Raw genomic sequence first — 14,866 nt, 5'->3', positions numbered from 1 at the left:
CAAGGCAGGGACATGCACTGAACAGGGCACCAGTCCGTCTCAAGGCACTGATAGATGTTTCCAACCCATGTTTAATGATACATTTGTTGTAAACTGGAAAGCCCAAATATTTAAGCAGTGCTGATCTAATCTACATTCAGAACTTTCTCTAAAAGAATGGTAATCAAGTTCTACATTTTATTCACGTTTACATATAGTTGTCAGTAGATACGTACAGCTGGTGTTCTTCTCCTGTGCATTGGGTTGTCCAGTGGTGTTCAAAATATTCACATATCTCTGAGGAACCTCTGCCAGCGTTCACCTTCACACTCCAAAGTTGGTGGCACTGTGTGATACTGGGGAGTACTAGCTATCCGTGTAGAGTAGGGCGTGATTTATATTTTTGAGGAAAAACTTGGGAAAGTGTTTTTTAAAATTATAATTTTTGCATTCCTACTTCTACCTGTAGGCATTGTGTACTCCCTCACGGACAAATCCGCCTCCTCAAATATGAAGATTGATGCTCTCGCTTTCCTCCACGTTCTAATGTCTAGCCACAACCCAGAGGTCTTTCACCCACACGTCAAAGTCATTCTGCCCCCTGTAATCCACTGTGTTGAAGATCCTTTTTATAAAATTACATCAGAAGCCCTCCAAGTGACTCAGCAGATGGTCAAGATCCTGCGACCCCTGGACAAGCCTTCCACTTTTGATGCAAAGCCCTACGTTAAAGACGTGTTCAGCAGTACCCTAAAGAGGTTAAAAGCAGCCGATATTGACCAGGAGGTGAAGGAGAGAGCCATCTCTTGCATGGGACACATTGTGAGTCACTTGGGTGACCAGTTGGGTGGAGACCTGCAGCCCACCCTCCAGGTATTTCTGGAAAGGCTGAAGAACGAAATCACCAGGCTCACCGCAGTCAAGACCCTGACACTTGTTGCTGCATCTCCACTCAAGATCGACTTGAGACCTATCTTGACGGACGGGATCCCAATTCTTGGCTCCTTCTTAAGAAAGAACCAGCGTGCGCTTAAGCTCAACACGTTAACAGCCCTCAACATTATCGTCACAAACTACAGTGACTGTTTCAAGCCTGCTGTGATAGAGTCTGTGTTGAATGAGTTGCCTTCTTTGATTCAAGAATGTGACATGCATATATCACAAGTGGCAATCACACTTCTGACCTGCATGGCCAAAGTTTGCCCATCCTCTTTAGCCAAGATTAGTGGCGCCATCTTGCCAGAGGTTCTTCACTTGGTGCATTCTCCATTACTGCAAGGAGGTGCCCTTGGTTCCATAGTCGAGTTCTTCCAGGCCCTTGTGTTGACCAAGGCAAGTAACACAGGCTACAGTGATCTCTTCAAAGCTTTGACTGGTCCTTTCTATAAAGCTAAATCATCTGACTCCACATCAGTGCACAGGCAGTCCTATTACTCAGTGGCAAAATGTGTAGCGGCACTGTCCTCTGCATGTCCCAAAGAAGCATCTGGAACAGTCACCAACCTCATCCAAGAGGTGAAGAACCAGAGGACGTCAGAGTCAGTGAGGATTCTGTCCTTCCTTTGCCTTGGGGAAGTGGGACGTTCCACGAACCTGGGAGGACACAAGGAGCTGAAGACAGTCATCATGGAGGCTTTCGGTGCCCCCAATGAAGAAGTAAAGTCTGCAGCATCCTGTGCCCTTGGTAACATCTGTGTAGGAAATCTGGAGGAGTACCTTCCGTTCCTACTGAAGGAGATTGGTGCTCAGCCAAAGAGACAGTACCTGCTTCTCCATTCCCTCAAGGAAGTGATCAGTGCTTTGTCAGCTGAGAGTCTCAAGTCTCATGTGGAGAACATCTGGACTCTGCTTTTCAAGAACTGTGAGTGCCCTGAAGAAGGCACTCGTAATGTTGTAGCTGAATGTCTCGGCAAACTTACACTGGTAAACCCAGCTCAGCTCCTGCCCAGGCTTAAGAAACAGTTATCCTCAGGTAAGGAGCTGCATCATACCTATATCATATGTTCCAATCAGAGTTTCACAATCTTTGAGGCTCACCACATAGTCAGTCTTGTTTCTTTAACCTTGTGCACTATTGATTTAGTCTGTTGGTGGCTGCGATGGAGGAAAAGGTGCTAGGCATCAAGGTTAAGTTGAGAAATCATATTTATTGTTATTGCAATAAATGATGCCACAAACTGTGAATATTATCAGTACGGCCCAATGTATGTTTTATTACAGAGAGCAAGAATATGATGAATATTTATACCAAGTAAAACCTGGAAGTGTTGTGATACTGCCCTGTTGCTCATCCTTATCTAAAAGTATGAATTCTATTGTTCTAGGGTCCTCCCTTGCCCGCAGCACTGTTGTGACAGCAGTGAAATTCACTATTGTAGATCACCCTGTGCCCATAGATTCACTTCTAAAGGACTGCATTGGTATATTTTTTTTTACATTACTTTAGATCATTCATATAATGGTACCTTTCATTTGAACTGTTTATTATTTAAAGCAATTAGAACTACATGATTCGCATCTCATCTTTTCCAATAGGTGACTTTCTGAAAACCATTCAAGATCCTGACCTCAACGTGAGACGTGTTTCCTTGGTGATGTTCAACTCTGCAGCCCACAATAAACCTGGCCTCATACGTGGTCTCCTAACCTCAGTTCTGCCCAAGCTTTATAACGAGACACAGATCAGGAAAGACCTCATCCGTGAGGTAGCTTATAGCCCATGTTATTTTGCAATGAAAACAGAAAGTTTGCTTCTATTGTGTACATGTGCATGGAGTAGTATTGTTCACTGGAGTGATGGAGCCCTATTCAGTACATTTAGCATGTGTTGTGGTGTTTGTAACCCACAAATAATCATCCAGCATTGAGTACCTGATGGATAGAAGCTACCAAATCCTCACCGAAAAATTGCGCCATAGTCTAAAGATTTACCAGAAGTGTAGAAGCTATTACTCCAGCAAAAGAAGGATGAATTACTTCTTAAAACCTTTATTTCTAGAAGAACTTTTGTATGAACGTGTATTCATAATCCTTTGACCAGTGTATTAGACATTGCATGAAATTGTATCAAGCCATAATAACCACGCAAAATTTAAGTTGTTCTAGATCTACTGTGATCCAGATACCACGTAATATTTCAGGTGGAGATGGGTCCCTTTAAGCACACTGTGGATGACGGGTTAGATGTTCGCAAAGCCGCCTTTGAGTGTATGTACACTCTGCTGGACAGCTGTCTGGATTGTATAGACATCTTTGAATTCCTCAACCATGTGGAGGAAGGTCTGAAAGACCACTATGACATTAGAGTAAGTGTCACCTTCACACCTTCCTGTTTAGCATTTGGGTAAACCATGGTGTTGTGTTTGTTACATGACTGCAAACTATTTTTATCTTCTGTAACCATTTGGTGGCTGACGCCCTTCTCGCTGGTCTTTCAGATGCTGACCTTCATAATGCTGGCCAGACTTGCCTCTTTGAGTCCAGCTGCTGTGGTTCAGAGATTGGAGAGGCTAGTGGAGCCTCTCAAAGCTACATGCACAACAAAGGTAAAGCCTGGCCCTCAGACTAGCAGGATGGTTTAGTCTTGCTTAATGCAAAGATCAAATAAAGTAACATAACCTTTGCCACTCAACTGCTGGCCTATTTATTCATCCTGGTTCTAGAGTACCCCAAACATGACCGGTAAATAGCACCCATTGTTTCCGAAATGTCAACATGTTTGTGAACTAATTACAAGCTGGTTGTGCCTGATAGAATAAGTGTTGGGACTAGAGAGTAGAAACATTAAGTACAGAACAGTGCACAAGGACTAGGAGCACCTGGCTTGAAACCACTGGCCTCAATAGCATTATTTCTCTCTGCTGTTCAGGTAAAGGCCGGCTCAGTGAAGCAGGAGTTTGAGAAGCAAGAAGAACTGAGACGCTCAGCAATGAGAGCAGTGGCAGCGCTTCTGTCCATCAGTGAGGTAGAGAAGAGTCCAGTCATGGCAGAATTCGTCAACCAGATCAGGACAAACGTCGAGATGGCCACCATCTTTGAAAGTGTCCAGGGAGACCCTACCTCGGGGGCCATGGAGCCGATGGACACTAGTTAGGAATTGAAGATGTATTTACTGATGTTTGCTCTGTCAAACTTATATTGGACTTCTGTTTGTCATGAACTAGATATACACTGCAGCTTTGAGGAATTAAAAGCTTAAAGTTGGTCTCTTTCTTAACGAAATGATTCACTGGAAAAGTCGTGTTTACAGGCCAGTGTGGGACGGTCACTGGATAAAATTTAAAGACAGTAGGCATTGACTCGTGTAGTTATCTGTAAACTCAAACAACTGTGAGGATGAGTTTATACCAAAAAAAACAAAAGAAACAACATGTGGTCTAACAATAACTTTATTGAAAGGACAAACTGTCCAGATCACTCGTTCTCCTCGCTGCGGAGTCTTGCGTTGGGATTCGTGACCTTGATGGCCAACTGAGCCGCCCGCTCCACAATCAGTTTCCTGTTCTTTGAGGATACGTTGTGGGCAATTTCTGCGCAGTAGCTCCTGTTAAGGAAATAAAAGTGATTAGCCATCAAACGATTTTAAAAGATGCTTAAAATATGGCAAGTCTAAATACTAAATGAGCAGAAATTACAAACCAAAGTCATGATAGTTTAAGACATTAAAACCTTAACCATCAACTCTTCAGAGCGCCTTAGACTCCAGGGTATGAAATCTGAGCACATTTACTATTGAGGATCTTACATAATTCTACTACATTTTGAAAGAACTGATAAATGCCATACAACAGAGTATATGACATGCAACGTATAAATGTATTTAAGTGTGTCTTTAAGTGACACCTTTTCTAAAATCAATGAGATATTCGGTGAAGTATGTCATGATCATTTACCACGAGAAACAAACAAACAAAAAAAAAAAAAAAAAAAAAAAAAAAAAAAAAAAACACCCATGAGCTACATATTTGATGCCTGCTATCAACATGTTGCAGATTATCTTCCACCTGCTGGCTATGGGAAGAGCCAGAGGTGGAATGGGTATTTCCACTGCTGTACTCTCTCTCCACACTCCATACCCGACAAGAAAATTGAATCTGACAGGTCCGACGGTGGAGAGGGAATTTCTGGATTGAGCCAAGACCTTGGTGCATTAAAGATTTTGGCTAAATGATATACAAATAAACCCACAGAAACAGGACAGGTGCCTCCAGAGATTGAGGGATTTCTGACAGTGTTTGAGACTGACACATGGATACAGTACACTTTTCTGTGCATTATATGAATTAGCTGCCCTTCAACAGCATTTTTTATTAAAGAAAACATGTCTGTTTGGATAAAACAGAAGCGTGTTAACTTAACTCCTGTTTTTAAACGTTGTCCACGTGCATTTTGATGCATTTTACCCACAGAGAACGTATTACTACTACACAGACTATATATCAAGAGTGGCTTGCAGTGTTATGATATCTTTAATGATCTTCCAACCATTAAAGGAAGCAGCAAACGAAAGTTAGCGAATTAGTTACGGCTCTACCGACTTAATCATGTTTATGTGACCAAGTATAATTTGATCTAGACCTCAGTTCTGGATATTCTGTACTTCTGATGCGTCCGGATGTATCCATGTTTTACACCTTGAGAAGCACAGAAAACATCTGCCACAAGTCCTCAATATCTCAATGACACTGACCTTTTCGCTGGGATCATGCATCAGTACATTTTCAGGACTTTGCCCTACTTAATTAAGTAGGGCAATTACACATTACTTAAGTGTAATGTGTGAGACAAAACAGCAGCTGCCAATAAGAAATAAATCTAGTCCGTTCTAACAGAAATAAAATGCAATCACGAAACTACCCCCATAAAAACCATACTGTGATTAATATCACTTTCAGACAGCACTTATCAGTTTTAAAGCCCCACATATGAACATTAAAGATCTTACTTGTTGCTCATCATGAGAACTTCAAGCTCCTTGACGTTGTGGACCAGGAACTTTTTGAACCCGGTGGGAAGCATGTGCTTGGTCTTCCTGTTACTTCCATAACCAATGTTTGGCATCAGCATCTGCCCCTTAAATCGCCTGCGGACCCTGTTGTCAATACCTCTGGGCTTCCTCCAGTTTTTCTGTAAAAGGGTTAATGGTTATCTATTAGGATGGGACTAAAACAAAATCTGGAAACTGGACTATTTAAACACCTCATTTATCTGGAGTGTTAAAATGCAACTCAATTAAACACAATAATCATCTGATAATCATAATTTAACACCTACACTCCTGAAGGCTACTACCATTCTGACAACCAAGGCAGGCTTCAGAGAGCGTCCTCAAAGAAAAGAAAAAACAAAGAAAACAGAGCAAACCTTACCCTGATCTTAACATAGCGGTCTGACTGGTGTCTGATGAACTTCTTGGTCCTTTTCTTTACGATCGTGGGCTTGGTGAGGGGTCTTAGGGCCGGCATGGTGGCTGAAGACAGAAACAGACATTTTCATTAAGAATTTATAGTCACAGTGGATTTCAACATCTTTAAAAAAAAAAGTTGTGTAGCTAATAAATTGTGGACACATCCAATATTTCATCTCAACTTCACATTAGAATGAGAGTGCATTAATTATCGTTTATCAACATGCTCCCATGCATCATTAAGTAATTCTCACATGTTCACATTATTATATCAGGATGTTACTAGCAGGGCTCTTCTGGGAAGACTTTAAACCAGATGCAGGAACACGGCTGTGGCTCTCAGGTGCTGTAAGATCATTAGCTAGGTGCTGGTGTTTGATTAGCTCTGGAGTGTCCTCCACAGTACTGCGTGTAATTTAATTTATTAAGAGTATAAATCCAGATTTTAACATCTGTTTACACAACTGGGACATCTATATACAACAGCTCAACACACTATGAATAAAATGAGCTTCTCTGCATGCTTCAAAATCAACACAAGGCCCTGTTAGCCAGGTAGCACTGAACTAGCTTTATTCAAAGCTGAAATAAGCAAAGGGGGGGAAAGACAAACCGTGGAACACGTTAAGAATTTAACCTGCACGTAGATATCCATATTATAACAATTTATTTCTTGTGTTTATATACACTAAAGCCTACTACTAAAACTAAGCCAGGGCCGAGGAAGCCTTACAATGGAAGTTGAGCCATTTCCAGTAAGTTTAAATAAAAATAAATACGTTATTACGGTCTAACAAGTAACATAAATAGCCTTTAAATTGTTTTTGTGTCTAATCGCCCACTGCGCTTAAACCAGAGCAAACCCAACACAGCGCTGTTCCACACCGGCGGACATGTCGGTGAATCATTTATACAAATATGACAAAAAATAAACTCGATAGCTAAAACATACATCCGTATTTTACAAGAACAGAAGTTTAACTGTCGTTAGACGTGCATAGTGTGTTTTAAATCTGTTCAACCGAGTGGATGTTTAAAGATAAACTTCGACACTCACCGCTCGGTGTCTGCTCTCAAACACACAGCGCTACAGAAGAGGGAGAGGAGCGCGGGGCACGCCGGGAAATCCTCCCCAGCTCAGAGCAGGCACTCGCCGCCTGACAGAATAAAAGCACGACAAAAATAAACGTCCTACAACCCACAAAAACACACTTAAGTGTGATTTGTAACATAAAAAGCATATATATATATATATATATATATATATATATATATATATATAGGACATTATAAATAAAATATGTATAATCAAAATATAGTCAATAACTGCACAATAGATGTAATTAAACAAAGTGTCCTGCACTACCTACAGTACAAAAAAATCACTATATTATTTATCACTGGTCTCTAAAATGACATTTTACTATGAAAAAACAATGATTGAAATCTTTCTTCAGAAAGTATTTTACATTTTTTGTGTGTGTTTACATCTCTCAATTTTGCTTTAAATACCATCAAACCACCAAAAAAAAATGTTTTCAAAATAAATTATTAATCTTTTAGTTAAAATACAAATGTTAACTCCATGCTTTATGTCATCTCGAGCAGCTGAAGGCAATTACAAAACCAAAAAATGTATTTTATTATTTTTTCTGTATATTTTAAGATACTGTAACTATGACTGGGAAGGTCAGTCTCAATATAGTATTCTGTTACCTAAAAATGTCTTAGATTTTATTTTATTAGATTAATACAAATGTTGGTAAATGGTAGTGTCTCTGTCACATTTGGAGGAGTGTGCTCCTGGTGTCTGCGCCACTCTGCAATTACACCACCAAACCATCAAACATCTTCAACCCTGTGTACAACCCCTGGCAAACATTACGGAATCACCAGTCTCTGTTCCTGCAGTTGTTTAATTCTGTAGAAAAAAAAGATCACAGATTTGACAAAAAACTAAAGGCATTTCAAATGGCAACTTTCTGGCTTCAAGAAACACAAAGAAATCAAGAAAAATAATTGTGGGAGCCAGTAACAGTTAGATTTTTAGAACAAGCACAGGGAATAAATTATGGAATTTAATTCAATTCTGAGGAAAAAATGATCCAACACATCACTAGTACTTTGTTGCACCACCTCTGTTTTTTTAATAACGGCTTACAGTCTCTGAGGCATTGACTTAATGAGTGACAAACAATACTCTTCATCAATCTGGCTTCAGCTTTCTCTGAGTGCTGTTGCCAGATCAGTTTTGCAGGTTGGAGCTTGTCATGGACCATTTTCTTTAACATTCACCACAGATTTTCCATTGGATTAAGATCCGGACTGTTTGCAGGCCATGACACTGACCTTATGTGTCTTTATTCAAGGAATGTTTTCACCAATTTTGCTCTATGGCCAGATGCATTATCATCTTGAAAAATGACTTCATCATCCCCAAACATCTTTTCGATAGATGGGATAAGAAAAGTGTCCAAAATGTCAATGTAAACCTGTGCATTTATTGAAGATGTAATGACAGCCATCTCCCCAGTGCCTTTCCCTGACATGCAGCCCCATATCATCAGTGACTGTGGAAATCTGCATGTTTTCTTCAGACAGTCGTCTGCATACATTTCATTGGAATGGCACCAAACTAAAGTTCCAGTCTCATCACCTTGACCAATGCAGATTCAAGATTCATCCAGTCATCCACAGTCCATGACTGCCTTTCCTTAGCCCATTGTAACCTTGTTTTTTTTCTGTTTAGGTGTTAGCGATGGCTTTCTTTTAGCTCTTCTGTAAATCCGATTTCCTTTAGGCGGTTTCTTAAAGTTCGGTCACAGACGTTGACTCCAGTTTCCTCCCATTTGTTCCTCATTTGTTTTGTTCTACATTTTCTGTTTTCAAGGCGTATTGCTTAAAGTTTTCTGTCTTGACGCTTTGATGTCTTCCTTGGTCTACAGTATGCTTGCCTTTAACCACTTTCCCATGTTGTTTGTACTTGGTCCAGGGTTAAGACACAGCCGACTGTAAACAACCTACATCTTGTGCAACACTGCGTGATGATTTTCCCTCTTTGAGGAGTTTGATAACCCTCTCCTTTGTTTTTAATTGACATCTCTGGTGTCGGAGCCATGATTCATGTCAGTCCACTTGTTGCAACAGCTCTCCACGGTGATCACTCCTTTTACCTGCAAACTAACGAGCAGCTTTGATCTGATGCAGGTGTTCGTGTTTGTAATGAAAATGTGCAGAGTGATTCCATATTTTATCCCTGTGCTTGTTCTAAAAATCTAACTGTTACTGGCCCCCACAATTATTTTTCTTGATTTCTTTTAGGGCGGCACGGTGGCGCAGCAGGTTGTGTCGCAGTCACACAGCTCCAGGGACCTGGAAGTTGTGGGTTCGATTCCTGTTCCGGGTGACTGTCTGTGAGGAGTGTGGTGTGTTCTCCCTGTGTCTGCGTGGGTTTCCTCCGGGTGACTGTCTGTGAGGAGTGTGGTGTGTTCTCCCTGTGTCTGCGTGGGATTCCTCCGGGTGACTGTCTGTGAGGAGTGTGCTGTGTTCTACCTGTGTCTGCGTGGGATTCCTCCGGGTGACTGTCTGTGAGGAGTGTGGTCTGTTCTCCCTGTGTCTGTGTGGGTTTCCTCCGGGTGACTGTCTGTGAGGAGTGTGGTGTGTTCTCCCTGTTTCCTCCGGGTGACTGTCTGTGAGGAGTGTGGTGTGTTCTCCCTGTGTCTGCATGGGTTTCCTCCGGGTGACTGTCTGTGAGGAGTGTGGTGTGTTCTCCCTGTGTCTGCGTGGGTTTCCTCCGGGTGACTGTCTGTGAGGAGTGTGGTGTTGTGGTGTGTTCTCCCTGTGTCTGCGTGGGTTTCCTCCGGGTGACTGTCTGTGAGGAGTGTGGTGTGTTCTCCCTGTTTCCTCCGGGTGACTGTCTGTGAGGAGTGTGGTGTGTTCTCCCTGTGTCTGCATGGGTTTCCTCCGGGTGACTGTCTGTGAGGAGTGTGGTGTGTTCTCCCTGTGTCTGCGTGGGTTTCCTCCGGGTGACTGTCTGTGAGGAGTGTGGTGTGTTCTCCCTGTGTCTGCATGGGTTTCCTCCGGGTGACTGTCTGTGAGGAGTGTGGTATGTTCTATCTGTGTCTGTGTGGGTTTCCTCCGGGTGACTGTCTGTGAGGAGTGTGCTGTGTTCTCCCTGTGTCTGTGTGGGTTTCCTCCGGGTGACTGTCTGTGAGGAGTGTGGTATGTTCTATCTGTGTCTGTGTGGGTTTCCTCCGGGTGACTGTCTGTGAGGAGTGTGGTGTGTTCTCCCTGTGTCTGTGTGGGTTTCCTCCGGGTGCTCCAGTTTCCTCCCACAGTCCAAAAACACATGTTGGTAAGTCGATTGGCGACTCAAAAGTGTCTGTAGGTGTGAGTGAGCGTGTGTGTTGCCTTGTGAAGGACTGGCGCCCCCTCCAGTGTGAGTTCCCGCCTTGCCCCCAATGATTCCAGGTAGGCTCTGGACCCACCCATTTCTACAAAATTAAACTGAAGGTACATCCTCAGAGACTGGTGATTCCATAATTTTTGCCAGGGGTTGTAGTACACCATAGAGTGGTGTAGTGGTATTCGTTTTCATGAATCTGTAAAGTTCACTATAAAGGGAGTGTAGTGTGGAGGAGTTAATAATTCTGGAATTCTTGATTTGAGCAAATTGAACCACAGTCGTTGTGGGCTGTGTAGATGTGAGGTGTTACATTTCTGGAGAAAGGTGCATATCAGGTCACGCTGCCTCCGGCATAGATCCAACAGAGAAACATAAATTGAGTTTAATACTCAGGACACAGCGACCTTGGGTGTATCTAGTAGTTGATATAACATCATTCATTGTATTTAATCTATGGCCATTTCTGCTGTTTTCATCAGTGTCAGATTCATTAATGACATTCTATTAAAAGACTGAGGAACCAAGAGTGACACCTACAATGTGTTAAACATGAGTATTATTACAAAAATTATAACAGGACATTAGAGCCATAATACATCATGGTGCTTTTATATTTAATACTTAAGGACAGTTGAAGGTGAACTGGTCCTGAGATAATGTATAAGCCTGGATCACTCACTCTGTTTTACACATTATAGTGCACATTTACTTACTATGTCCTGCTTCCTTCTGTCCTGTCTCAACCTGCTTGACATTATACCTGGAGTATAATAACCACCCCCGTACCCTCTTTCTGAATGTGAAAGTTAACATAGGGACATATTTGTGTAGGAGGTTTCCTGATAAATTGTGCAATGCTGTTGACACTGCACTGCATTTCTCTGCCTTTCCTCTAAAACCACATAACACATGTGGAACACATGGTTGATATCAACACATTTTTCCAGGCAACGGTGGTGAAAAACTGACCACTGTTGACCTTATTTCGAAAACTAAATGCACGCTCAAGGTGTATCAGTGATGAGATAGGTCTGTCGACATTACACAGTACTGTGTGAATAGGCAGGTGTGGATAAAACATTTTGCAAATTAAGTATGCTTTCAAAAATAGACATGTTAGTAGTTTATATTTGTCATAAAATGCAAAGTAAATGAACAAAAGAGAAATCTAAATCAAATCACTCTTTGCTGCGACCGCCCATCGCCCATCAAATTTTCTGTTGAATTCCCTTCAATTACCAAGAAGAGAAGAATTGCAAATGAGGCCACTGCTAACACTGGGAGTTTAACCCTTACAGATACTCACAGTTTACACTGTGATGTATCAAGAGCCACTGTATCCGAGATAATGTCAGCATACCACCAAGAAGGACCAAACACATCCAACAGGATTAACTGTGGACGCTGACAGAGGAAGCTGTCTGAAAGGGATGTTCGGGTGCTGACCCGGATTGTATCCAAAAAACATAAAACCACGGCTGCCCAAATCACGGCAGAATTAAATGTGCACGTCAACTCTCCTGTTTCCACCAGATCTGTCCGTCTGGAGCTCCACAAGGTCAATACACACGGCCGGGCTGCTGTAGCCAAATGTTTGGTCACTCACGCCAATGACAAACGTTGATTCAATGGTGCAAGGAGCGCAAATCTTGGGCTGTGGACAATGTGAAACATGTATTATTCTCTGATGAGTCCACCTTTACTGTTTTCCCCACATCCGGGAGAGTTACGGTGTAGAGAAGCCCCAAAGAAGCGTACCACCAGACTGTTGCATGCCCAGAGTGAAGCATGGGGGTGGATCAGTGATGGTTTGGGCTGCTGTATCATGGCATTCCCTTGGCCCAATACTTGTGCTAGATGGGCGCGTCACTGCCAAGGACTACCGAACCATTCTGGAGGACCTTGTGCATCCAATGGTTCAAACATTGTGTCCTGAAGGCGGTGACGTGTATCAGGACGACAATGCACCAACACACACAGCAAGACTGGTGAAAGATTGGTTTGATGAACATGAAACTGAAGTTGAACATCTCCCATGGCCGCCACAGTCACCAGATCTAAATATTACTGAGACACTTTGGGGTGTTTTGGAGGAACGAGTCAGGAAACGTTTTCCTCCACCAGCATCACGTAGAGACCTGGCCACTATCCTGCAAGAAGAATGGCTTCAAATCCCTCTGACCACTGTGCAGGACTTGTATATGTCATTCCCAAGATGAATTGACGCTGTATCGGCCGCAAAAGGAGGCCCTACACCGTACCGATAAATTATTGTGGTCTAAAACCAGGTGTTTCACTTTCATTGTCCAACCCCTGCATGTCACACATATTCTACTACATGTGTTTTAAAATGTTGTGTTGTTATTGTGTCTCCTGTTGTATATTTTAGACAGACTACCTTAAGAGTATTGAAGTGTCTCTTTTTATAACATGTGTGGTGTGATTTAGTCCACACCTTGGCCGTGGATTTCAGGACAGTGCTGTGAAAGTGAATTACTCTCTGCAACAGTAGGGGGAACCCAAGAGCAAAAATGCCTAAAGTTACTTAGTGTTTCTTTAACTCAGCCACTGTGACTCTGAAAGGACTTGTTGATTAACTCATTGAATCAGGTTTGTGGGAAGAAGGGAGAACAGTAAATGTGCAGGGTGCGGGTGACTCGGTGCCCAGGGTTGAGAAACACTGGTCTAGAACCTAACCATTTGGCACAAGGCAAAATCCGGATGGCATGATTAGGTAACACAATCACATTCGTGTTACTTAATCCATGCCGTCCCTCATGGCATTTTCTGCATAAACTTCAACAACTGAATCACTTTTATTTATGGTGTGAATCAAAATTGAAAAATCATTCTACTTATTACCTCAGGGACATGAGCAACATCTTTATTATGTTGTGTGTGGCCTTATTGTATAAGCCGTTATAACCTGGAGCTAGCTGTGCTAAGTTTCAAAGTTCCCCATATTTGAGAGATTGGTGGTTTAGGTTAAACGTTGCGCAATGAGGAAATTAATCTAAGTAGTTTCTATGTTTGAGAGGTTTGGCAAAGCTTTGAAATTCTGTGTTTTCCACAGTGCGTATGACAGTCAGAATGTCAGAATGTTTGTACATTAGGTGAAAGAAATGTGTTCTTTATGAACATTTTTTCATTAGTTTTCTGTAATCACTTCATACTGGTCACGGTCACATTGGCTCCAGAGCAGGAACACACTCTGGACCGAGAACACACCGTTGTCCTCACGGACTGTGACCAGAGAAGAGGCGCCAACCCGGGACCCTGGCGCCTTCTTCACGACTTTACACTCTTTAAAAAAAACAGTTAAAAATGTATACGTTTCATTTCTTGGACAATTCAAAGTTCAAATGTTTCAAAGTTTATATTTTGCATGAAGCATTTAAAAGAGTGGATGGCTGTAATCTGCATCGACAGATCATTAGAAATGATTAACATACACTTAAATGGCTGTGAGATTTCAGCTGATTTAATGTTACATTTCTAAACTAATTATATATAACACCTCTGTGTTTGCTCCCGGAATTGTATTTCATTCCTTTCCATTCCATTCGGGCTCTTTTCCAACACCACACCATATATAAAGGTGATTTTGGGTATAGTTTTACATCCTCGACTGAACTAAATGATAATAGATGATTATGAGATAATTAGTGTGACCAAACGTCCTCTTTTACCCGGACATGTCCTCTTTTATAGACTTAAATAAATGTCCGGGCGGAATTTCACAAACGTCCGGGATTTTGTTTTTCTAGCGCTTACATAGAACTTCGAGAAGTTTCTGTCACAAACTAGTCCCGCCCTCCCCTACTCCGATTGGTTCGCTTGAGTGAGAAGGGGGCGTGGTGAATTAGCCTAAACTCTTCTGATTGGACGCTCTGACTGTAGCGCTCTGTAGCGTTATTGGTCGATAACCTTCTCTGTAAACTCTGTCTGCACGTCAGTAGTCACCGCCCCCCTCCCCCTCCCGGGCGTGTCCTCTTTTCCTCCATCTCAGATCTGGTCACCGTTGAATATGATAGTAGCCCCCTCAGACCTCATATTACATTTCTGTGTATTAAAAA

The 14,866-nt window shown here is 42.1% G+C and overlaps 2 protein-coding genes across 2 annotated transcripts in view; one reads left to right on the top strand and one right to left on the bottom strand.

The window, feature by feature from the left end:
* Nucleotides 1-4,223, top strand: part of cand2 (cullin-associated and neddylation-dissociated 2 (putative)) — a 30,582-nt gene extending 26,359 nt beyond the window's left edge. Inside the window, exons 10-15 of the mRNA XM_066672146.1 lie at nucleotides 449-1,951; nucleotides 2,304-2,399; nucleotides 2,515-2,684; nucleotides 3,120-3,284; nucleotides 3,417-3,524; nucleotides 3,848-4,223. Coding sequence (XP_066528243.1) covers nucleotides 449-1,951; nucleotides 2,304-2,399; nucleotides 2,515-2,684; nucleotides 3,120-3,284; nucleotides 3,417-3,524; nucleotides 3,848-4,072 — 2,267 coding nt within the window. The 3' untranslated portion in view covers nucleotides 4,073-4,223. The remainder of the gene's footprint in view (nucleotides 1-448; nucleotides 1,952-2,303; nucleotides 2,400-2,514; nucleotides 2,685-3,119; nucleotides 3,285-3,416; nucleotides 3,525-3,847) is intronic.
* Nucleotides 4,224-4,353: 130 nt separating this feature from the next.
* On the bottom strand, nucleotides 4,354-7,548 carry rpl32 (ribosomal protein L32). The gene is made up of 4 exons (XM_066672147.1): nucleotides 7,443-7,548; nucleotides 6,348-6,448; nucleotides 5,924-6,105; nucleotides 4,354-4,522 (listed from the first exon to the last, which is right to left on the bottom strand). The coding sequence occupies exons 2-4, from the start codon at nucleotides 6,441-6,443 to the stop codon at nucleotides 4,393-4,395; spliced, it is 408 nt and encodes a 135-aa protein (XP_066528244.1). The 5' UTR covers nucleotides 6,444-6,448; nucleotides 7,443-7,548; the 3' UTR covers nucleotides 4,354-4,392.
* Nucleotides 7,549-14,866: the final 7,318 nt, after the last annotated feature.

The sequence above is a fragment of the Hoplias malabaricus genome, chromosome 5, assembly GCF_029633855.1.
Source record: "Hoplias malabaricus isolate fHopMal1 chromosome 5, fHopMal1.hap1, whole genome shotgun sequence".
Lineage (NCBI taxonomy): Eukaryota > Metazoa > Chordata > Actinopteri > Characiformes > Erythrinidae > Hoplias > Hoplias malabaricus.
Note: the sequence above shows the minus strand (reverse complement) of the source record. Positions and strands in the feature narration are given on the sequence as shown.